The 21,888-nt window shown below is 63.5% G+C and overlaps 1 protein-coding gene and 1 long non-coding RNA gene across 3 annotated transcripts in view; one reads left to right on the top strand and one right to left on the bottom strand.

Annotated features, from left to right (window-relative positions):
• KCNQ1 (potassium voltage-gated channel subfamily Q member 1) overlaps positions 1-21,888 on the top strand; it is a 344,375-nt gene that overhangs the window by 82,290 nt on the left and 240,197 nt on the right. For both annotated transcript variants that reach the window (XR_010841317.1, XM_059070209.2), the window contains exons 3-9: positions 6,842-6,968; positions 7,436-7,514; positions 7,877-7,973; positions 8,537-8,677; positions 17,599-17,709; positions 18,717-18,812; positions 21,008-21,130. Coding sequence is in view for 1 of the 2 variants with exons in the window: in XM_059070209.2 (XP_058926192.1) it covers positions 6,842-6,968; positions 7,436-7,514; positions 7,877-7,973; positions 8,537-8,677; positions 17,599-17,709; positions 18,717-18,812; positions 21,008-21,130 (774 nt within the window). In the remaining variant the exon portion in view is untranslated. The remainder of the gene's footprint in view (positions 1-6,841; positions 6,969-7,435; positions 7,515-7,876; positions 7,974-8,536; positions 8,678-17,598; positions 17,710-18,716; positions 18,813-21,007; positions 21,131-21,888) is intronic.
• Positions 1-21,888, bottom strand: part of LOC136794481 (uncharacterized) — a 123,885-nt gene that overhangs the window by 6,567 nt on the left and 95,430 nt on the right. The window lies entirely within an intron of this gene.

Below are 21,888 nucleotides of genomic sequence, written 5' to 3'. Positions count from 1 at the left end.
GGCGGCCAGCTGTGCCCAGCACATGTCACCAGGAGGCCCATGGCCCTCGCATGGGTGCGCGGCTGGGAGCAGCTGGCCTCAGGCAGGCCCCCGAACAAAGGGCCTTTGAGCAGCATGCACGCCTGCTCCGCGCCCTCCGGCCAGCTGACCTTCCCGGGAATGCTGGGGCCGGCCCCCTCTGTGGCTTATCGGGTCCCACGTGGAGGTAGAACAGCTGGCCCTGGAGCCCGCCGACCGGGCTCTGTGCTGGGGACCCCAGCCCCCGCCGTGGGGACACCTGGCCAGGGCCAGGCGGCCCGCACCTCTTCCAGAGACCTCACCCTGGTCGCCTGCACCCCTGGCCCTGACGGGTGGCGTGGTCTGGCCCCCAAGTCCACCCCTCCTCCAGGCTCCCCCATCTGTCTGGTGAAATCCTGTTTACCCCAGAAAGCACAGGCGTCCTTCTCACCCGGAAGCCTTCAAGGGACCAGGAGCTCCCACCGTGGGTCCCCCAGGCCCCATCTCTGAGGTGCCCACGTCGGGTGCCGTGCCTTTTGTCCTCGACCCCAATTCCTGCTTTCCGTCGGCCCCCACCCCTCCACCCCACAAAGCTCAGCGCTGAATTCCCGGCACTTAACCTTCCAACTCTCTTTGAAATTGATTTTTCATTATGAAGATAACAGAGCAGTGACATCTGAGGACCAGGACGATAACGCTAAGGATCCAGGAGGCTTCCTTTATTGTTTAGCAAAAACAACAAAACAAACCCTTTCGTCCGAGAAGCTAGGCTCTGGCCACAGGCAGTGCGCAGGGCTTAACCTGCAGGCCGGCTCGCTATCTGTCCCCGCAGGGCCGTTCGCAGCGCTTCTGAGCCAGGCAATGCGGGCAGGGCTGAGCCTCAAAACACATCGGGCTTTAGACAGCTTTCCCGATGGATGAGGAGGATTCACGAGCTGATACAAACGAAACAATAGATAAGACGGCCGCGTGGACCTTCACCCTTCTGGGGGTTGGGCACTGGTGCCACGGGGATTACGAAACGCCCAAGGAATCCGCACCCTTTCCCCTTTGTGTACCGGGGCTGGAAAACCCAGATAAGCACCTGCCTTTCTGAACCTTTATCTTGGCTCTCGGGATTTGCGGATCTGCTGTTGACTGCCGTTACCCCAAAACGCCCAAGGCGGGTGCGGGCTGTTCCCCTTGTAACTTGGTCGAGCTCGGGGGTCCCAGCGTCCCAGCGTCTGCCCGACGGCAGGGCCTCCTCGTGCACAGCGAGCAGGGCCCTGGGCGTCCTGTTGGTAGCTGGTGCCCTCGGCCCAGCCCCGCACTCTGTCTCGGGGCTTCAGTGCCCGCCCGTGTCCAGTGCGGCCTGGCCTCTGCGCTTCGCTTCCTGCACTGCCCTCCACTGGGGACGCGGCTGCACCCGAGTGGCCTTTGCAGGCAATCACTGTGTGCTCCGTTTGCTCTTCTAACAGTGAACTAACAATGGACCACAAAGATTAAGAGCCAGAGGCTCAAGGACGGCTGTTTCTGCCCCGCGGCGCCGGCCCCAAGGTCCAGGCAGAGGCCTGAGTGCAGAGCGCCCCGGGGGCAGGGGACGTTCGTGTCATGGAAAAACACACGCGCCACACGGGTCACCGTTTTCAAGTGCATTTAACGCGTTAACAATGTTGTACCACCGCCACCTCCGTCTAGTTTCAGAACTGTGTCGTCACCCCAAAGGGGACCCTGCACCCGTCAGCAGGGGCCCCCATTCCTCACTCGCCCAGCCCCTGGCAGCCACCGAAAGGCTTTCCTTTTATTGAAATTGTGGTAAAATACATAGAACACACAGGTTACCACCTTAACCATTTTTAAGTGCACGATTTGGTGGCATTAAGTACATTCACGCTGTGGAAACATCACACCATCTGCCTCCAGAAGTTTCTGTCTTTCCAAACAGAGACTCTGTCCCCATTACACGCTCACTCCCCTCCCCCAGCCCCGGCCCCACCGTCTACTTTCTGTCTCTATGGATGTGACTCCTCCAGGGACCTCACGTGGGTGGAATCAGACAGCATTTGTCCCTCTGTGTCTGGCTTCTCTCACCGAGTGGAGTGTCCCCAAGGTTCATCCACGCCACAGCCTGTGTCAGAACTGCCTTCCTTGTAAGGCTGAGTAATGTTCCGCAGTGTGGATGGGCCTCAGTTTGTGTATCTGGTCATTCGATGGACACTTGGGTTGCTTCCACCTCTTGGCTGTTGTGAATAGTGCTGCTGTGAACATGAGTGTGCAAATACCTTTGAGATCCTGCTTTCTTTTTTTTTTTTTTTCTTGCGGTACATGGGCCTCTCACTGCTGTGGCCTCTCCTGTTGCGGAGCACAGGCTCCGGACGTGCAGGCTCAGCGGCCATGGCTCACGGGCCCAGCTGCTCCGCGGCACGTGGGATCCTCCCGGACCGGGGCATGAACCCGTGTCCCCTGCATCGGCAGGTGGACTCCCAACCACTGCACCACTATGGAAGCCCAGATCCTGCTTTCTTTCTTTCTTTCTTTCTTTTTTTGAGGCTACACCCAGAAGTGGAATTGCTGGATCACATGTGATTCTATTTTTAATTTTTTGAGGACCCTCCACACTGTTCCACAGCGGTCGCACCATTTTACATTCCCGCCGACCGTGCGCAAGGCTCCAGTTTCTCTGCGTCCGCGCCAACACTTATCTCGTTTTCCTGATAGTAGCCGTCCCGATGGGTGTGAGGCGGTCTCTCGCTGGGGTTCCGATTTGCGTTGCCCGATGACCAGTGGTGCTGAACATCTTCCCATGTGCTTCTTGACCATCTGTATGTCTTCTCTAGAGAAACGCCTATTCAAGTTTCATACCCATTTTCTAATTGAGTTGTTTCTTAGGAACTTTGTTTTTTAAAATAATTCTAAACTTTGCAAATAATACTGCCAAGAGCCACCCCAGGCCCCACTGCTTGTGAGACACATGGGAAGCCCAGGACCCGCTGCTCTGAAACTCACAGAAGGAGGGGCACGGCCGCCAGGTGAGGGGCTTGTGGCTGCCTGGGGCCCTGACGCCTGAGTGCCTGGTCTGCTTCCCGCAGGCCGGGGATTCTCGGGCCTGTGCCCTGGTCTTGGCGCCCGGCCGGCGCACAGGTCCCCGGTCCATGAGGCCGGCTGCAGCTGGGAGGCGACCTTGCTTTGTCTGAGGGACAGTGGCCAGGTGGGAGGGGGCCCTTCGTCCCTCTGGTGACTGTGGTCTTAGCGGAGATCCCTGACATGAGGACGGCCCCTTCTCCCCATATCTGTGGGGCAGAGCTCAGGGCCGTGCTCCGGCCGGTATCCTTGACCCCTGCTCACATGCGGGCATGCAGGCACCACGTGGGCTTGCGGACAGGGGCCTCTGGGCTGACTCTTATCAGTGGAGGGGTCAGGTGTGATGGGGGGGGGGCTGAGCGGACCGAGAAGGGTGTGGGGAGCTGGGGGGCGGGGCTGGGGAGGAGCTGGAAGGACAGTGTCCCAGACCGAGCGCTCGGGCCCAACTGGGGAGGGGCGGGTGCCTTGGGCCGGCGGCAGGCTCTCGGGTGGCCCAGGGCGAGCCCTGACCCTTAGTGTGGGCCATGGGGCCAGGGCAGAGGCTTGAGCTGGGGTGTGGAGGCAGGGGCTGAGGTGGGCAGGCTCTGGGGGGAGCTTGAGGCCTCTGTGTTCCCCTCCGGGGCTTGCTCAGGGCCTGGTCTGCAGAGACAGCCAAGCCGCAGGCCTGCCCCTGCCGGCTGGAGAAAACCCGGGGCTAGGAGAGTGGCCAGGGTAGGCGTGCGGGAGCCATCTTTCTGCGTCTCAGTCACTGAGGCTGGAGGCTGGTCCCCCTTTCCCCGGAGCTAAGAGGAGGCAGCCCTGCCATTCCGTGAGCCTGCTTTGGACTGGGGGTGCTGTCCCCTGCGTCAGGGGCAGCTCCACAAGATGACTTGGGGGTCAGCCCTCCAGCAGGCCCTACACTACTGGCCTCCACAGATGGACAGTCCAGCCCAGTCAAAGCCCCCAGAGCAGCCCCCAGCCCAGGGTGGCCCAGGCCCCTCTGGTGAAAAAATTCCAGAGTCCCTGCAGGTCCAGAACTTCGGGCCAGCCTGTCCACCCTCCCGGCACCCAGGTCAGTGGACAGGTGGCTCCAAAAGACGGTGGTGGCCGGGGCCACACGGAGGCCCTGGAGGTCCCGGTGAGCGGCGGCCAGTCCGGAGGCGCCGGCCTTGGCCCCAAGTGCCACCCTGCCCAGCGCTCGAGGCTGACGGTGTGGGGGTCATTTCATCTTGGAGCAAACGTGTGCTTCCCCCACCCCCCGGTCCGGGCTCTCTCCCGCCCAGCATGCAGGCGGTGCCACATTAATGCACAGCCCGGCCTCGAGCTGCATTCCAGACTCAAACGGGATTTGGGGATTAGCGTTGTTTTAAATTATTCCTACCCCTCACCGCTCCAGAGGGAGAGTCCCCCAGCCCCAGCCCGCCAGCCCCAAGAGGGCAGGGGTAGCTCTGAGCTCGAGGCCAGAACAATCTGGGGGGAGGGGGAGACACGCAGCATCGACAGCCAACCCTGGGAGTTACTTATTTATCTGAAGGTCTGTTGCAAGACTGAACTGCAAGTAAGCTCTCCCCTGATGTTTATTAGATTTCTACCACTTCGAATATGCTTAGGACGTGGCTGGAGAAGGTATTTAAGTAACAAAATAATGCATCAAAATAAGAACAAACCTGCTAAGTGATTGGTCAGCCTGATGGTGTATGGATTTGCAGAGCTGGGATGGAGGCTCTGAGGACTGCTCTTTGGGGGACTCTGTCGGCCCCCTTCAGGGCCATCAGCAGTCCAGTGACCCCTCCTCTGTGAAGATGCCAGCACTGGTGTCTCAGCTTCGGGGACCCAGAGGTGGTGGCTCTGCGGCCTTTTTGAGGGTGGCCAGACACTGGAAGCCGGACCCTCCAGCCTCTACCCCCCAACCCCGTCGTTCATTGCTAGGACCTCCTGTCTGTCATCTGGTCCTCACACACACTTAGGACCGGCCGGGCCAGAATCTTGGGAAACACACGCCCGAGACGAAGCCCTGGTACCAGGGAGCCCTCGGTCGCTCGTTGGTCCGTTCGGTCATTTGTTTGTTCATTCATTCATGCACTCACTCAGCAGATCCATGTCCAGGGCCAACCAGGGCAGGCATGCTCCAGGGCCGGGGAGAGGGCGGCGGGCAGGTGAACGTGGCCCCTTCCCTGGTGGGCTCAGCCGCCCTCCAGCTGAGGACAGAGGTGGCGCCAGCATGAACCTCTGAGGCCACAGGGCCTGCGAGCGTCCACCCTCCCTCACTCTCCACCATCCCCCACGTGCCCCCAACCATACATACCCCCACCCTGAAGAACCTGACGCTGTGAACCAAGAACTTTCTTGCAAAAGGAAAGCGGTAAATTTCCCACATTTTCTCCCGTTATCCCCCGAGCTTGCCCCAGACACAAGCTGGATGGTATAAGTGTTCCATCCTAATTATGGATATTTGGGAGCCAGTGTCCGGTTACCCCCTCCTGGTAGACTCCCCGGTGGGGGAAGGCAAGGCCGAGCATGGGAGCAGGGCCTACCACCTGTCACCCAGTGGGAACAGAAGTCCCCAGGCAGGGCTGGGTTCCCTGGGTTGGGGCGGGGTGGGGACAGGGCAGGGCACCAGCTGGAAGTGAGCTGACAACGTCCTCAGGTCCATCCACGCTGTAGCCGGTGCCAGAACTTCCTTCCTTTATGAGGCTGAGGAATACTCCGTTGTGTGGATGTGGACCACATCTTGTTTTGGCTCTTCAGGGGCCCTCGAGATTTCGTGTGAATTTGAGGGCTTTTTCTGTTTCTGCAAAAATTGTCATCAGGGTTTTGAGAGGGACTGCATTGAGTCTACAGATCACTTTGAGTGGCACTGACATCTTGACAGTATCAAGTCTTCCAATCCGTGAACGTGGGATATGTTTCCATCCATTTGTCGTCTTTCATTTCTGTAAACAATATTGTTTAGTTTTAATTGTACAAGTGTCCCACCTCCTTAGTTAATTCATAAGTACTTTATTCTTTTTGATGCTAGTGTAAATGGCATTGTCTTATCATTTCCCTTCCAGATTGTTCATGGTTTGTGTATAGAAATGCAACTGATTTTTGTGATCAACTTTGTATCCTACTTTGTTGAACTCATTTGTTAGATCTAACAGGTTTTTTGCATGGAATCTTCAGGGCTTTCTACACATAAGATCGTATCGTCTGTGAACAGAGATAATTTTACTTCTTCCTTTCCAGTTTGGAAGCCTTTTATTTCTCTTTCTTGCCTAATTGCTCTGGCTGGGACTTCAGTACTCTGTTGAATAGAAGTGGTGAGAGTGGGCATCCTTGTCTTGGTCCTAATCCTAGAGGAAAAGCTTCCCGCCTTTCTCTGTGGATGCGACGTTCGCTGTGGGGTTTTCATATATGGCGTATTACACGGAGATAGTTACACGGAGATAGTTTCCCTCTGTTCCTAGTTTGTTTACTGTTCTTATCATGAAAGGGTGCTGAATCTTGTCCGATGCTCTTTCTGCATCCGTTGTGATCAGGAGACCATGTGACTTTTTTCCCCTCCGTCTGTTACCGTCATGTATCACGTGGGTTGATTTTCATGTGCTGAACTGTCCTTGCATTCCAGGTATAATCCCCACTTGGTCATAGTGTCTCGTCTTTTTTCTATGGTCCTGAATGCGGTGGTGGACCTGGGCCTGTCCAGGTGGGCGATGCGGCAGACCGGGGCCCAGGCCGCCTGCTCTCAGTGGGCGCACGGGGGAGGGGGAGGGGTGCACGGGGGAGAGGCGCGAGGTGAGCTCACGGCCCTCTGTCCCCGCAGGAGATCGTCCTGGTCGTGTTCTTTGGGACGGAGTACGTGGTCCGCCTCTGGTCAGCCGGCTGCCGCAGCAAGTACGTGGGCATCTGGGGCCGGCTGCGCTTTGCCCGGAAGCCCATTTCCATCATCGGTGAGTCACGCCCGCCCCCCCGGAAGCCTCACCCCGAGGTCTCCTGACAAGGGCTGAGCCCCCTCCCCCAGAATCTGGCAGGTGGACCCCCATCACGAGCACCATCAGGCAGAGTCCCTCCTCTGCCTGTGACAGGGCAGGATCCCAAGGCCAGTGGGGTGACCTCCCAGGTCCCCCACACAGGAGCCAGCCTCAGTGCCCAGGTCCTCTGTCCCAAGAGGCTGCTGACAGGGCAGGGGGTCTGGTCAGGTCCAACACAACCTGGGCATCCACTGCCCTCAGCGGCCTGTGAGACAGGGCTGGGGAGGTAGGTTCGGGTGGCCTCTGCACGTGCCTGGGACGGAGGGCCTGGTCTCCCCGTTGAGGTGTCTCCGTGTCCTCGCTGTTGGGCCCTGTCCCGCCTGAGCGCCAGGCTCCTTGCTGGTGTCCAGCTGCCAGGCTGCTGACGGTGGTGCTGTCCCCTCCAGACCTCATCGTGGTCGTGGCCTCCACGGTCGTCCTCTGCGTGGGCTCCAAAGGGCAGGTGTTTGCCACCTCGGCCATCAGGTAGGCGGGGCTGCGGGCTCCCCGGTGCGGGGTCGGGGGGGTGAGGGCGGCGGGGCCGTGTGCTGGGCGTGGGGCAGGCTCAGGGCCGGTGCTGAGTTGGGCAGGAGTGCTTACTCCCTTCAGGACTCAGGCTGGGACCTAACAGTCTGGGGCCCTCAGTCTGCTCATCTGTCAACTGGGGTGGTCCTGGGGCCACCCCCAGAAGGCGGTCTGGGGGCCAAGGGAATTGAGAAACGCACAGGTTTAGCTCGGGGCCTGGCGTGCTGCACCCACTTGACCCTGGGCTTCGGGAGGGGGGAGGGGCGCACGGGGGAGGGGGAGGGGCGCACCGGGGAGGGTGCCCAGCGACCTGTCCTCCGCAGGGGCATCCGCTTCCTCCAGATCCTGAGGATGCTGCATGTCGACCGCCAGGGGGGCACGTGGAGGCTGCTGGGCTCCGTGGTCTTCATCCACCGCCAGGTGGGTGGTCCGGCAGGGGTGGGGGGGACAGGGTCTCGGACCAGCCTCGGCCTGAGCCAGCAGGGCCGTCCTGCCCCCAACCTGAGGGGCCAGTGTCCCCAGCCTGCCGGGCAGACGGTGCCCACGTTCCTCAAGCTGGGACAAGAGACTGTCGGGCAGATGGAAATTCAGAAATGCAACATGGAAAAGGGCCCGAGAGGCCCAGAAATCGAAAACGGGGCAGATCATGATCAGCCCCGTGAAGGCAGAGGGGGCTGACCCGCACCCCTCCGTGAGGCGCAGCCCCGCATCTCACCGAGGTTCTGCGGGAAACAGAGCTGGGCCGGTGGTCCAGGGCACCGGCCTCGCTCCTGGAGGCCGAGACCCAACATTGCCACTGACGAGCTGGGAAAAATAAGTTATTTCTGAAGTCCGATGTCTGCATGGGAGACATGTTGGCATTTGTGTCAGCTTGGTGGGAAGTGTGGAGGCTTTGCCGCCGGCAGGCCTCACGGCCTGTGATGTCTGCCCGGCGCGGGTGCCCGCGGGTGCCGGCTGCTCACACCTGCTCTGCCATCTCCCAGGAGCTGATCACCACCCTGTACATCGGCTTCCTGGGCCTCATCTTCTCCTCCTACTTCGTGTACCTGGCCGAGAGGGACGCTGTGAACGAGTCGGGCCAAGTCGAGTTCGGCAGCTACGCGGACGCCCTCTGGTGGGGGGTGGTAAGTGGGGACCTTCGGGCCACGCGGCCACCTCCCCCTGGGCCTGGGCGGGGCGGGGCCAGGATGTCGCCCTGGGACTCTGGTTTCTCAAGATCTTATGCCTCGAGACCTCCCCCCCAAACACTTGAAGCCCCGCCTGGACACAGGTTTGTAGTTGGATGGGCGGGCGGCACAGAAGGGCCCCGCGGCACAGAAAAGGGCCCCGCGCACAGAAGGGCCCCGCGCACAGAAGGGCCCCGCGCTGGACGCGTAAAGCCCGACCGTCACCATTCTGGGGTCCTTAAGGTTTTTATCTTTGAACTTGCCATTTGGGAGGGAAGTCTGGCGGGACGGAGAGCTGCTCTGCAGGGGGCACGGCCGCCCGCGGCCCCAGCTCCCGCCCTCCCGGGGGCCGTGTCCTCCGCCACCCTGTGCCCCACGTCTATGAGGTTCTGTGCTGGCCCCTCAAGTATCCCTGCACCAACGAGCGTGACTTCATAGAGCAAACAAAAGCCGCCATGACAGGTCGGGGGATGCTGGGAAAAAGGAAAGTGCTCCCACGTTTTAAGCGCGCATCTGGCCCGCAAATTCTGTAGTCGGCCCCGGGCAGCGGTGACACAGAGGTGCCCCGGCTTCTGTTCTGGGATCCTGGAGGCTCCCCTGCCTGTGAAGTTGGGTTCCTTGGGTGTGCCGTGTCCCCCTCCTACAAGCACCCAGTACCCTGGCCTCGGCCTGGAAGTGGCCAGGAGCGTGGGCTGGCTCCTTCCAGGGATCAGGCTTGTGGTGGGGAAGGGAGACGTGGGGCGCAGGGGGCAGCACTTGGACATGCTGTGGGTGGTTGCAGGGGTCTCCGCCAGCTGCAGGACGTCTGAGCTGTGTGGCCCCCGGGGACTGCTCACCATGGAAGTCTAGCATCACTGGTGTGTGGGCCTCAGGGCACAGAGGACACCCCTCCAGAAACCCTCCGCTCGGGCCTTGTGAGGAGACAGGTCCTGGGCTCTCAGTTGCAGGGTGGCCAGCAGCTTCCCGGCCTGGGAACAGCACGTGCGGGGGGCCCTGAGGCAGCCCAGACAGACCCTGGCCGTGGGGGAAGGCAGGGGTGCATCCCGAGTGCCTGCTCCATGGGCCACTGCTGGGCCGTGGGCCGGCCCTGGCTCTCCCCCTTCCCCGTGGGGTGCGCTTGGGTGCCAGGGGCTAGTGCCTGGGGTCCAGGGCAGCCTGAGCAGCAGAGCTGGTGGCATCGGCCCGGCTACGAGCTGCCCGAAGCTGCGGGTGGCGGTGGGAGCCCCTTTGAGCTGGGGGCTGGGTGGCTGATGTCCAGGCTCGCTCAGCCAGGGAGAGGAGAGGGTCGCAGGCTGCACAAGGTCGGGCCAAGGCCTCGGGGCAGCACCATGTCCAGGGGGTCCCGGGTCCAGGCAGTGGCTGTGCTGGGCCCTGGCCATGTCTGTCCCTGGCCTGCTTCCTTCTGGAAGCGGGGTAGGGGTTCACTCTCTCCCCAGGTTCCCCACCAGCCTCCACAGGGAGGCCCATCCCGGATGGTCCGGGTGGGGCGGGAAGCTGCTCCGTGCCTCCACCCATACCCCCACGAGGTCCATATGTGTTGAGGGAGGGGCTCCCGATATTGGCCGAGTCAGCGTTTTTTCTGGAAGCTTCCAGTGTGCCAGGCCGCCCAGGGAAGGCAAGCTCTGCCGGCCCCCTTGCAGGCCTGTGCCTCCACGGGCCCTGGCGTGGCAGCCCCCCGCCCATGCCCCCGGCAGATTCGGTGGGACAGCCCAGCGGTGGGCAGGGGAGGGGACGCGTCCTGGTCACAGGCAGGTCCTGTGGAGGGACAGGACACTCAGGGCCAGGAGGCTCCCCGGGGCCGGATGGCACGGTGGGAAGCGCATGGGTGACGGCCCGCGGCTCGGCTGATAAGCGGTGCTCGGCCTTGGCACTGGCCCCCGCCTTCCCGGCCGCTCGGAGCTGCCCCCGGCCCGGCCCCTGCGAACGCCGCTCCCGCTCGCACACCTGTGCAAACATCCGCCCGCCGGCCGGGAAAACGGCCCCTTTGTGCCCGGCTTGGCACCGGTGCCCCAGCCTCGCCGTCAGCTGCGGCCCCGGCCTGGCCATTGTTCCCGCGGGCCCGGCACCCCCGCCGCCCAGCTCCTGGGCAGACGACTCCCATTCACAGCGGTGGCGCCCCTGCAGCTGTCTAGGCGGGTGGAGCGGCCGTGGCTCGAGTTATGGGCTGTGCTTCTGGTGCATCCTGGACAAACAGCTCAGGAAGCGCGAGCCAGAGCAGCTTGGCCGGGGGCTTCGGAGCCAGCTGGCCACTGCGCCCGACGGTGGCTCTCCCTCACTGTCCTCTGCGTGGCTTCGTGGGCCACAAGGGGAGCGAGCTCGGCCCTGCCATGCCCCGTGGCTCCCTGTCCAGGGTGGACAGACCAGGGTCTGCCTACCAGGTGGTACAGCCACCAGGCACCTGGCAGGGAGAGGCCTGCCGGCCGAGCCACTGCCCAGCACCAGGATGCATCCACGCCAGACCGGCACCTCTGGCTGGATGCGTGGGACAGACCCGAAAATAGGGCGTCAGGGCTGCTGGGATGGGCCATCTACTGTGTTTCCTCTGCGGAGCCGGGGCAGGGGGGCGGGTTCCCGGGGGGAGTGGCCACTGCTGCGTGTGGACCCGCCGGAGGGCTGTAGGTGCCACAGGGGTGGCCCCAGCATCCTCAGCGTCCAGGCTTGGCCTGTGTTTGCTGGACGAGTGAATGAATCAGTTGACGTGCCCGTAAAGCGGTTCTGTCCGTGGCCCCCAGGACAGCGGGTGCATCAGTGTCCTAGGGCGGCCACAGCCAAGTCCCACAGACCGAGCGCCTTAAAATAACAGAACTGCGTTCTCTCATGGATCTGGAGACCAGCAGTCCGAGATCAAGGGGTTGTGGGGCCGGCTCCCTCCGAAAGCTCTGGGGGAGGGCCCTTCCCGCCTCTTCCAGCTTCTGGGCGCTCCAGGTGCTCCTGGGTTTGTGGCCGCACCTTCTGTCTCTTATCAGGACACTCACTGGTCAGGGGGTGCTGGGCCCACCCAGGGAGCCCAGAACTGAGATGTCCCCCCTCCAGGTCATTAACCCAGTTGCATCAACAAAGACCCTTTTTTCAGGTAGGCTTGTGTTCTGAGGGTCTGGGTGGACATGGATTTGGGTGGACACCCTTCAGCCCAGGACAGCGCCATCCCAGGTGGACATCACGAGAATGTCTGTCCCCTCACCGAGCCTCAGTTTCCAGGCTGAGGGTCCCCTCCACTCCCGCTACCCCAGGTGGGGACGCCTGACTTGGGTGTGAGAGCTCCCCCCTCACCCCGAGTGTGGCGCCCCAGGCCTGGCTGCCGAGGTGTTGGGGAGGATTTAAGACTTTTTTCTTTGCCCTTGGAACAAAATGCGTTTGTTTGTGTTAAAGTTTGAGTGGAGGGAAAAGCAGTTTTTGCAAACACGGGCTCCTCTGTTTAGTGCCCGGGGGTCTCTCAAATCAGGAGGCTGCCGGGCTCTGTTTACCCCCTGCATCTAAATTTAGAATTTAGAGTGGAAAGGCTAGAAGCCGCCCCTGCACTCAGCCACCATTTAAAACAAGAGTCTGGCTCCTTAGCTGTTGGCTCCAGAAGGTTCTGGCTCTCCAGGCTGGACTGCATCCTGGCAGAATGAGGCCAAAAGGGTCTGGGGGCCGAGTGGGGGGTCTGGGTGAGGACAGGGCCAGATACTCACATGCAAGGCCTGTCGGCACCGCCCAGTGGGTGGAACCAGGGTCAGGACTTCATCTGGAGCTGGAGAATCCGAGGCCCTGTGGGCCCGGGTGGTGGTGGGCTGGGCCCCCAACCCTTCCAGACTCTTCCTCTGCTTGGACTCCATGCAAAGCCCAGGGGTGCTATGCAGCTAAGAACAGAGGGTCTCTAGGACCCTGGGCTGCCACCTGCCCCGATCCCATCCTGCACCTGTTGACAGTTGCGTATGGGGCTGAGACCGTGGGCTCTGGGAGCCCAGCCAGAGAAGGGCCTTTACTACTGGGTTTTGCAGGATGAGTAGGGGTCCACAGGGCAGGTCTGCCTCTCTGTACTTACTGCCCACTGAGGGACCCCCTGGGGCGATTTTCTTACTTGGACTCAGCAGGCCCAGTGAGGCGGGGTGTTCAGCTCTTGTCATCTGGGGTAAGAACTTTCCAGCTTCAGCTCGAGGGAGAGAAACATGGTCAGCGTCAGGAACACAGTGAAACAGGAAGTAGTGGGGTAAAACGGGCGGGAGCATGGTGGGAAGCCATCCTGCTCCACTGCTGACCTGCTGAGTGGCCCTGGGCAGGTTACCCAGCCTCCCTGGGTATAAGCTGGGTGCCTGTTTTCGTGAGCTGGGAAGGGTTGTCAGTGAGGACACAGAGAGCCCGGGGTATCTGGCGCCCAGTGAGGATACAGCAAAGGCTGGCTGTGAATTTTAGGGGCTGTTACTGGCCACGGTTCTCTTGGCAGTGCCCCCAGGCTGGCCAACAGGCAGTGACCCCCCCCAGCCACCTAATTCACACTCGAGTGTTCGTGGCTGCCGCGGCCCAGTCACAGCCCTTAGCCCTGCTGGTGCCCAGGGTCCTGCTCTGCCCCGGCCGGCTCCCGGCCTCTAACACCTTAACTCACAGAGCGGCTCCTCTTCACACGCGCGTGTGCGCGCCTATGTGTGTTGGCCCTTCCTGGGCCCCAGGGACCTGTGTTTCCCGCCAGGCCGGCAGTGGTGTGCAGAGGCGTGGGCGCACCATGCAGCCGCGCACCATGCAGCCGCGCTGGGGCCAGGGCAGGGCATGTGACCGCTCCGTGCCTCGGTTTCCCCATCTGTAAAATGGGAGGCGGCAGGTCTACCTCTGAGGGCCGACGTGGGGCTCCCCGAGGGGAACACGATCCCAGGAAGGTAGCGGCTCTTTCTGTAGCTTCCAAGACCTTCCCCGGAGGCCTGGGGCCTCTTGGCCAGGCTGGTCCTGGGCACCAGGCACATCCGGGCAGTCCGGCTCTGCGCTGGGCACTGGGGCACAGCAGGCGGTCAGCTGCCCGGGGGTCTCGGTCTCGGAGGCTTGGTCGTGGTTGGTCGTGGTCCACACGCCGTGATTTCCCTGGGAGTCAGCGAGGGCCCCCTGAGGAGGACACATCGGAGCTGAGCCCTCGAGGCAGAGTCTCCTGCGCGAGGGGCCGCGAGCCCGTCCATGCTGTGGGGTGGGCATGGCCTGGGCAGGGCCCGGGGTGTCCACAGCATCCCGCCAGGCGCTGTGTGAAGCTCCTGAGGGCCCCTCTCGAGGAGGGAGAAAGGTCTTGACCCCGTCCCCACGGTCTGCACCCTTTCCCTGTGAGCACAGCGGCCAGGGCGCCGAGGAGCCCTGGGCCTGCGTGGGCTTCTGTTCGTTTATTGACGTTTTCCTTTCTGGAAGGAAGCGGGCTTATGTGGGGGTATGTGTTTGCTTTTGTTTTTACACAGAATTTGCAAGCCTGGAAGGGTTGTCCCCTCAGCCCTCGTGTGCCGGCCTGTGTCCCCTTCACGGTGTCCCCTGCAAGCCTGGCCGGGGTCTCCTGGGGTGGCCCCACGATGGCTGGAGCTGGGGCCCGGGACCGCTGCCCCCACCCTTTGCTGTCCTGAGGCAATCCTGCCACCCGCCCAGCCTCCCCTCTGTCCACACCTCTCCTCCCCCGAGGTGCCCTCTCCCTGGCTCCGTCCTTCCAGCCTCCTCTGGACAGGTTGGTGGCCCGAGGCTGGGCGAGTCCCAGACCCCTCAGCGTGGCAGCCTCTAGCCCTGGGCTTGTCCTCCGGCTGTCCCGGCGAGGAAACTGGGGATGAGCTGGCCTCAGTTTGGTGCCAGCTCCGTCACTTAGCAGTGGTGAGACCCCCCCGGCCTCAGTTTCCCCCGCTGGCAGATGGTCCCAAACTCACAGCATGGTCGTGAGTTTGCCAAACGGAAGTGCCCCCCCCCCCGGTGCGAGCCCCTAGTGTCCACGTTGGCACCGTCCTCACTCCCACTCCTGGCTGCCCATTCCCTCTGGACAGATGGCCACGGCCTGCAGGGGGGCTGCAGGCTGACCACGTCCTCTGTGGAGCCAGGCTTCTGGGCTGTCCCTCCCGCTTTCCCCGGAGGCCGGCGTCCAGGAGGAAATAAAATGACACCAGCGCCAGCTTCTCGTGACGCGGTGTTGGGGGCACTGGCGGGTCCTCTCGTGCCTCCTGTTCCTGGAGGAGAGACACGGGGGACGGGGGACGCACCCTGGGCTCAGCACCCTGGCTGAGTTGTCTCCCCGAGTCTGTGCCCAGGGGACGTGCAGCTTTGCATTCCGGATCGCCTGCCATTGGGGGCGAGTTCCGAGCGCACGCAGGCTATAAAACGGCCCATTCCTGAGCTGCTTGTGTCTGTGAATTCAGGAAAAACAAACAGCTCTGCGGGGATGGGCTGTTTCCTCAAAGAGCTGAAAGGATGTCGTTAACTTGACAAAGGAGGTCTGTGGCAGGGTCTGAGAGGCCAGGAGTGTGTGCCCTGCAGCGCCGGGATGGGGGGTGGGGTGGGGGTGGGGGTGGGGGACACCTGGCCGGGGCTCCTCTGGCTTCTTCCTGCTGCCCCGCTATTGGAGTCCCAGCACCTCCCAGCCAAGCGGGCGAGGACATGGGGTCTCGCCTCCAGAGCTCCTGTCCGAGAAGGGAGGTGGCCTCGGGTGTCCCCACCCGCTGGCCTGCCCGCACCGCTCAGCCCCCAGGGCCTTCCAGGCCAACCCCTTTCCAACTGCCACCTACGTCCGTTTCCCAGTTGTCTTGGATTTTTTCTTTTTTTTCTTTGCCTTAATTTGGATAATTAGAAGGTTGTATTATGTATTATTTGTCTTGAGGCCCGAGTTTTCTGGCACCGCTTAAAGTCTGCCCCCCTGGCGTGAGGGCCACACTCAGGTCCATCTCAGAGGTCACCCTGCCCCTGGCTCCCTGCATAGCTGCCGTTCTCGAACTTGGAGTCTCAGGACCCCTTGACGCCCTTATCAGTGACTGAAGACCCCAGCAAGCTTTTTTTACGGGGCTCACATCTGTCAATGCCACATTAGAAGATAAAAGTTAGAAATTTAAAAATAGACCCACTGTATGTTTACACATAAATAAATAATTCTATGAGAACCATTTTCCGGAAGACACTGGATGCGGCGTCTCGGACGCCCCATCCCGTCTGCAGGGCCCGATGTGCCTTTGCTCCGTGAACCCAGGGGCTGAGAGGCAGCTGCTGCCCAGGCCTCACACGAGGGGCGCAGACTCTCTGGGGGCTGCTGGCGAGGGGCTGCAGGTTCCGCTGGCCCCCTTATCTGCCCGCTGGCCTTCAGCCTTGCCCAAGGCCCCCGGCTGGCCTGCTCCGCCCCGCGGGTACTGCGCCGCGCGCTCTCCAGGTGTGCGCTGCCTGTGTGTGCGTGTACGGCGTTGGGCCTGGAGGGAGCCGGGCTTGACGTGGGCAGCGGCCCCTCTTCATGTGACCTTGAGCCACGTGTGGTACGTACCCACGCCCGGGCCTCGTCGCTGCCTTAGCGTGTCTCGGCGTGCGCGTGCGGCGTCCTGTCTCCGCGTCAGGCCATCTGCGTGTGTGCACACACGAGCACGGGCAGCACGTTGCAAGCGGGTGTGGACGTGTGTCCGAGGGACGGTGACGTTGCCAGGAAACGCTCCGTGTGGCGGTCACGGGAGCCGGGACCACGAACGGTCGCATGGTGGGTGTTGGGTGGGCGGGAGCGTGCGCGTGCGCATGCGCGCGAGCTGCCCCCAGGTTGTGCTCTGTGGTGTAACCCGGGCTCCCGCACTGCGGTCCTTCTCGCTGCCCGGACTCTTGGTCACTCCTGCTTCCTGCGGGCCTCTCGCCTCTGCCCCGGGGCTTCCGAGCTGTCCTGTGTGCCTGTCCCTGTCCGCGTGGACAGGTGTGCGGGCCCCAAGGACCCTGCTGCAGAAGCCGCTGCCTCCCGCTTGGGCCTTGTTCAGGGGAATCTGTGAAATGGGCCTCCCCAGGCCCTGCTCCCCGCCCATCTCAGGGGGCAGGGGGGGTCTCACGGGGGCTCCGTGCAGAACTTCCCAAGCTGCCAGGGACCGTCCTCACTTGGCCTGGGCTGGGGGCCCTGGAAGGGGGAAGCCGGGCTGCCCAGCACAGGGCTGGTGAGACCACGGGTTGAGCGCGTGTGCTAACGGGACCTTGAGCTGGGACTCTGGGCGCCCTGGTCCCCCTGCCAGGCGCAGCGCTGGCTCCTCAAGCGCCCAGACTCTGGCGTGGACAGGTGTGGGCCGCGTGGCCGGCACAGCCAGGGTGGGCTCTGAGTCCCTGCAGGATGGCGTTGTTGGGCTCACCCCGGAGGCCCCGCCGGGGAGCAAGCCTCAGATGCCAGCGGAGGCAAGCCTAGGGTGGCGGTGGGGTGGAAACAGCCGCGCAGTCCCGCTGTCCCGGCACACGCCCTGGACGGACAGCTCCCCCATGGAGGAGAAGAAGCCTCAAGCTGCGTCTGACTCCCTCCGAGAAAAGGGCAAACGCAGCATCTGGTGCCTGGGGTGGCGTCAGGAAGTGACGTGTCATCGTGGCCGGGCCCTTTGGGGCGGGTGGGCCTCTGTGGGAGCTTCCGGCTTCCTGGGGGCCGGAGCACATCGGTGGCCCGGTGGGCAGGCCTCCTGGGGACGGGGCAGGGGGTGGGGAGGGGAGGCTGTCCCCCATCGGCACCGAGCTCCCGTGTGTACGCTGGGGCTTGCTTCCTCTGCAGTGTTAGCCCGGGGGGCCCAGACCCTGCGGCTCGAGCACTATGCTCTCAGCCGCCCGGCCTCTCGGTGCTGTCGCCGGCCTCTGTTGCGCGGTGGCAGGTCTCGGATGGAGCGCGGGGCTCAGGCTGGACGGACGGACAGACGCCCGCCCTGAGGTTCTGGGGCTTGAGTGCCAACCGCTGTCCCTCGTCCTTGCAGGTGACGGTCACCACCATCGGCTACGGGGACAAGGTGCCCCAGACGTGGGTCGGGAAGACCATCGCCTCCTGCTTCTCCGTCTTCGCCATCTCCTTCTTTGCGCTTCCGGCGGTAGGTGCTCCGTGTTGGGGGGAGCCTTTCCACAGTTCCTCAGTCTTGTCTGGGCTCTGGGGCTGGCAGGGGGGCCCTGTGAGCAGACCACCCTCGGGGGGTGCATTCAGACCCCAGCTCGCCTGCCTCAGAGCCTCTGGAGGCCGCCGCCTTCCTGTTTCCGGCCCCCGGTGGGTCCTTTGGAGCTAGTGTGGGCGGCGGCCATCACCAGGCCTTTCGTGGCAAATAGTGGGGCGCAGGCCGGCTCATTGGGCCGCTGAGGGTAGGGGTGAGGTGCCCATGGTGGCTGCCACAGAACCGCAGAGGTGCAAGCCGTGAGGGAGGGAGCAGTCCTGCCCTGTGGCCTGGGGCGGCTTTGACCCCTGTCCTTCCTGGAGACCGTAGACTATGGGCGTTAGAATCTTCTAGTTCACTCAGTGTGTATGTAGGTGCCCGGTAGGTGTGTGACCAGACCGTGTGCGTGTATGTGCTGTTTGTGCACGTGTTATACACCACGCAGTTTGTGTCTGTGTGTACGTACTGTGCTCCGTGTGCGTTTGTGTGCATATGTATTGTCTGTGCACGTGTCACAGGTATATGTACCGCATGCATTTGTATGTGCTCGTGCATGTGTGTCACATATGTGTGTTCTCTGTGCGTGGTAGTCCTTGATGTACCGCGTGTGTGTGTGTCGCGGGCATGTCTGTCCATGCACGTGTGTGTCACGTGGCTGTGGTATAGTGTGTATACGTATGTACACATAGAGCGTACGTATGTGCGTATGGCTTGATCCCCTCTGTGGACAGGGAGCCCCCCCGGTGAGCTGGCCATTTCCATCCCGTCAGCAATCCTGGGGGTGGGGGCAGCGGTCGGTCCTGCTTGGGTGGGGCTGCCTTCTGCCCCACGGGCTGGGCCGGAGGCACCGACCTCCTCCGTGGGGCCCGCAGCGCCAAGCAGGCCACCAGTGCCCAGCCCATCTAGCGCGCCCCCGTCTGCAGGATGTGAGCCCTGCCCTCTGTGCCTCGCAGGGGATTCTCGGCTCCGGTTTCGCCCTGAAGGTCCAGCAGAAACAGAGGCAGAAGCACTTCAACCGGCAGATCCCGGCGGCAGCCTCGCTTATCCAGGTGATCGCAGCCGCCGCGGCCACCGCCGTCGTGTGGCGGTCAGTGTGCCCAGCTCCGTGTTGCCCGGGCAAGCGTGAGCCATGTCTGCTCTGGGAACGGCTCTCAGCCCTGAGCTGAGCCGGCCCCCGGGGCCGCCGAGACCCCCTCCTGTGGACCCTCCCGAACACGGAAGGGCGGCGATCCGCACCACAGACATGCCCACCTGCCATAACTCCTGTCCTGGGAATGGTCAGGTGATGCCGACGGGGCGGGGGCACGGGAGCGTGGGAGCCCACCTTCCTCCGTCGTGTGGGCCAGGCCGGGGGACGAGGAGGTGGCCTGGCCAGTTCCAGATTTGGTCAGTCCGGTGGGCCCTTGGCCTCCAGCTACGGCGGCCGCCTTGGTGCCTGTCTGCTCCCTCCTCTGTGGCCAGCCCCCAGCTTTGCGAGGGGGCAGGACTGGGAGGGAAGAGTAAGGGGCCCTCAGGTGGCCACCCCCGCCCCCAGGGTCAGGGGTCAGGGGTCAGGGCCTGCTTGTGCAGTGCTGATGCTTCCGGGCCACTCCCAGCACCCACGGGGCTCAGTCCTCCCGGCCGATAGGAGGTGAGGACCGGTGACCCAACGGCATGGGCCGAACTCTGGACTGATGGGCCAGCTTCACTCTCTACAGGGCCCGGGGTTCACAGTGCTGGGCCTTGGGGGCGGGGCGGGGGCCGCACCTGCCCTAGGCCCCTCGCTCCCCGCACCCTCCGCCCCGCCGGCCTTCTGTGATGAGGCTGTCCCAGAGGCTCCCAGCCCGAGAACACTGGGAGAGGAAGGTTCCAGAGGTGGGCAATCAGGCAGGCGGCCCTGGACACTGGGCTCCGGGACCCCAGGCTCCTGGAACAGCCCTGAGGACTGGGCGGCCCTCTCAGCACCAAGCAAGGCTCGGGCTCGAGGACCCCTGCAGACTCGTGTTCCGAGGGTGCCGGCCGGCGGCTGCCCGGGGCCGAGGAGCAGCCGGAGCGGGTGCGGGGCTGTGGGTGGGGTGGCCGGGCAGGGCCCTGGTCCAGGGCTATCATCGCGTGTCAGCGTGGGCGTGCGGCCCTGCACCCACCGTTGTGGCTGCGGTGCACAGCCTGGACCCCTCTGGGCACCCGGAGCCGAACGGCCCCCGGAGACTGACTGGGGTCAAGCCGGCGACCGCAGCTCAGCCAGGGCCTCTAGCCTGTTCCTCGTAAGCCTGTCCGGAACCACCGTCTGGGGCCGGACGCTAATCCTACACCGGAAGGAAGTGAAGGCAGCAGCCGTAAAGCTGGGGGCTCGGCCCCCCTCCGGCCTGGCTTTATGGCGCCACAGCCTCCTCTCCGGGAGACCGTAAATCAGATTGCAAATGGCCTGCCCGCGGAGGGGGCGCACTGACTTCCCGTGGGGCGTGTGTGCGGCCTCACACGAGCCTCCCAGGAGGCGGGCGGGGCCTGGAGCGGGGCCTGGAGGGCGGGACTGGGATGGGGGCCGGGGTGGGGGGGGGCGGCATGTCCGCTGGGTTCCCGTCACAGAGGTGGCATCACTGTCCCGGGAGCCCTTCCCCCGCACCCGGCAGCTCTCTCTCCCATGGCCAGCAGTGCCGAGACCCTCAGGGTGCGTCCTCCTACGAGGCTCCTGGCGACCCCTCCAGCCCCCCAGCAGATGTGGCCTCCCCTTGGGTCTCCTCCTCCAGGCCACGCTCCGGTGGTAGTCGCCATGGGCGTCTCTAGCATGAAGGCCTAAGACCTTCACCCCCAGGCCATCTGGAGGCCCCGGAAACTGTGGGTCCCTGGGGGCCCTGCCTCCTGGACACTCAGTCCCACCTCCTGCTGGCCCTGGGGGCGCTGCCCCTCCGCGCCCCCAGTGACCTCTCCCCTGCGGCGTCCCCGAGGAGAGGCTGGCGACCAGGACGGGGCTGGGGGGGCACCCCGTGGGGTACCGGCAGGTAGAGGTGGGCGCAGGCGGACTGGGGCTCGCGGGCCCCTGTGGGGGCTGAGCCGTGTGCGGCCGTCCATGAGGCTGTGGGGGCCGCAGGAAGGGAACAGGCTCTTGGGGGTGGGGGCAGGCCCTGAGCCTGGGGCCAGGGCTGGTGGGCAGGAGGCCCCGTGGTCTCGCCGGAAGGGGGCCCGGGCAGGAGTGGCGGGCCGCAACTCCCTGGGAGCCCCCGTCAGTGGCTCCGCGGTGACAACCACTCCTTTCTGCTGGTTTCAGACAGCGTGGCGGTGCTACGCGGCCGAGAACCCCAACTCCTCCACCTGGAAGATCTACGTCCGGAAGCCTCCCCGCGGCCACGCTCTGCTCTCCCCCAGCCCCAAGCCCAAGAAGTCTGCCATGGTAACCAGCCCCCGCCTGCCATCAGGATGGGGCGCTCACACACGGGCGGGGAGGCCATGTGGCCTCACGGTCAGGATTTGACTCTGGCGCTTCAGCCCAGCGTGGCCCGTGGCACTGTGGGCACTGGGGCTGCACGCCCCGTGCTGGGCTCCTGCCATCCCGGTGTGCCCAGGCTTGGGGGCTTGGAGGGCTGGCCGCTCCAGGGCCAGGGCTGTGGGAGGTCCCGAGGAAGGAGCCCAGGCACAGGACGGGCTGGATTCCGGCCAGCAGCTGGGAGAAGGCTCCTGAGAGGGTCTTGGTGTTGGGCTTTCCATGCTGGGCCTGGTGGGCCGCAGGGGCTGGAGGTGGCATCCTGGCTCAGGGAGGAGGGTCTCGTGGTCATAGGATAAGGGAGCTCGGGCAGACTTGAGGCAAGAGTCTCTCGTGAACGAAGGGTGTGGCCCTGTGGCCCACCCCGACAGAGCTCTCCTTCCTGGCCCGCGCCCACACCATCCTTGGAGAGACGCAGTCTCCCAGGTTCTGGCCGCCTCTGGAGCCTTTGCACCTGTTATTTCCTCTGCCAGAAGGTTCTCCCAGATCCCAGCATGGCCTGCTCCCGCCAGGTCACCTCCTCAGGGAAGCCTCGGCTGGCCTCAGTCTGTCCGCCCCGCCCCGCCCCACTCTAACTCCCTGCTGGTCACTGCCCTCATTACCACCTGCCCTGCAGTATTCCTGTGTATTTATCGGTTTGCTAGTTCCCTGTCCGCCTGCCCCCCAGC

The sequence above is a fragment of the Kogia breviceps genome, chromosome 7 (assembly GCF_026419965.1).
Source record: "Kogia breviceps isolate mKogBre1 chromosome 7, mKogBre1 haplotype 1, whole genome shotgun sequence".
Taxonomy (NCBI): Eukaryota; Metazoa; Chordata; class Mammalia; order Artiodactyla; family Physeteridae; genus Kogia; species Kogia breviceps.
This window is presented reverse-complemented; position numbering and strand designations above follow the sequence as displayed.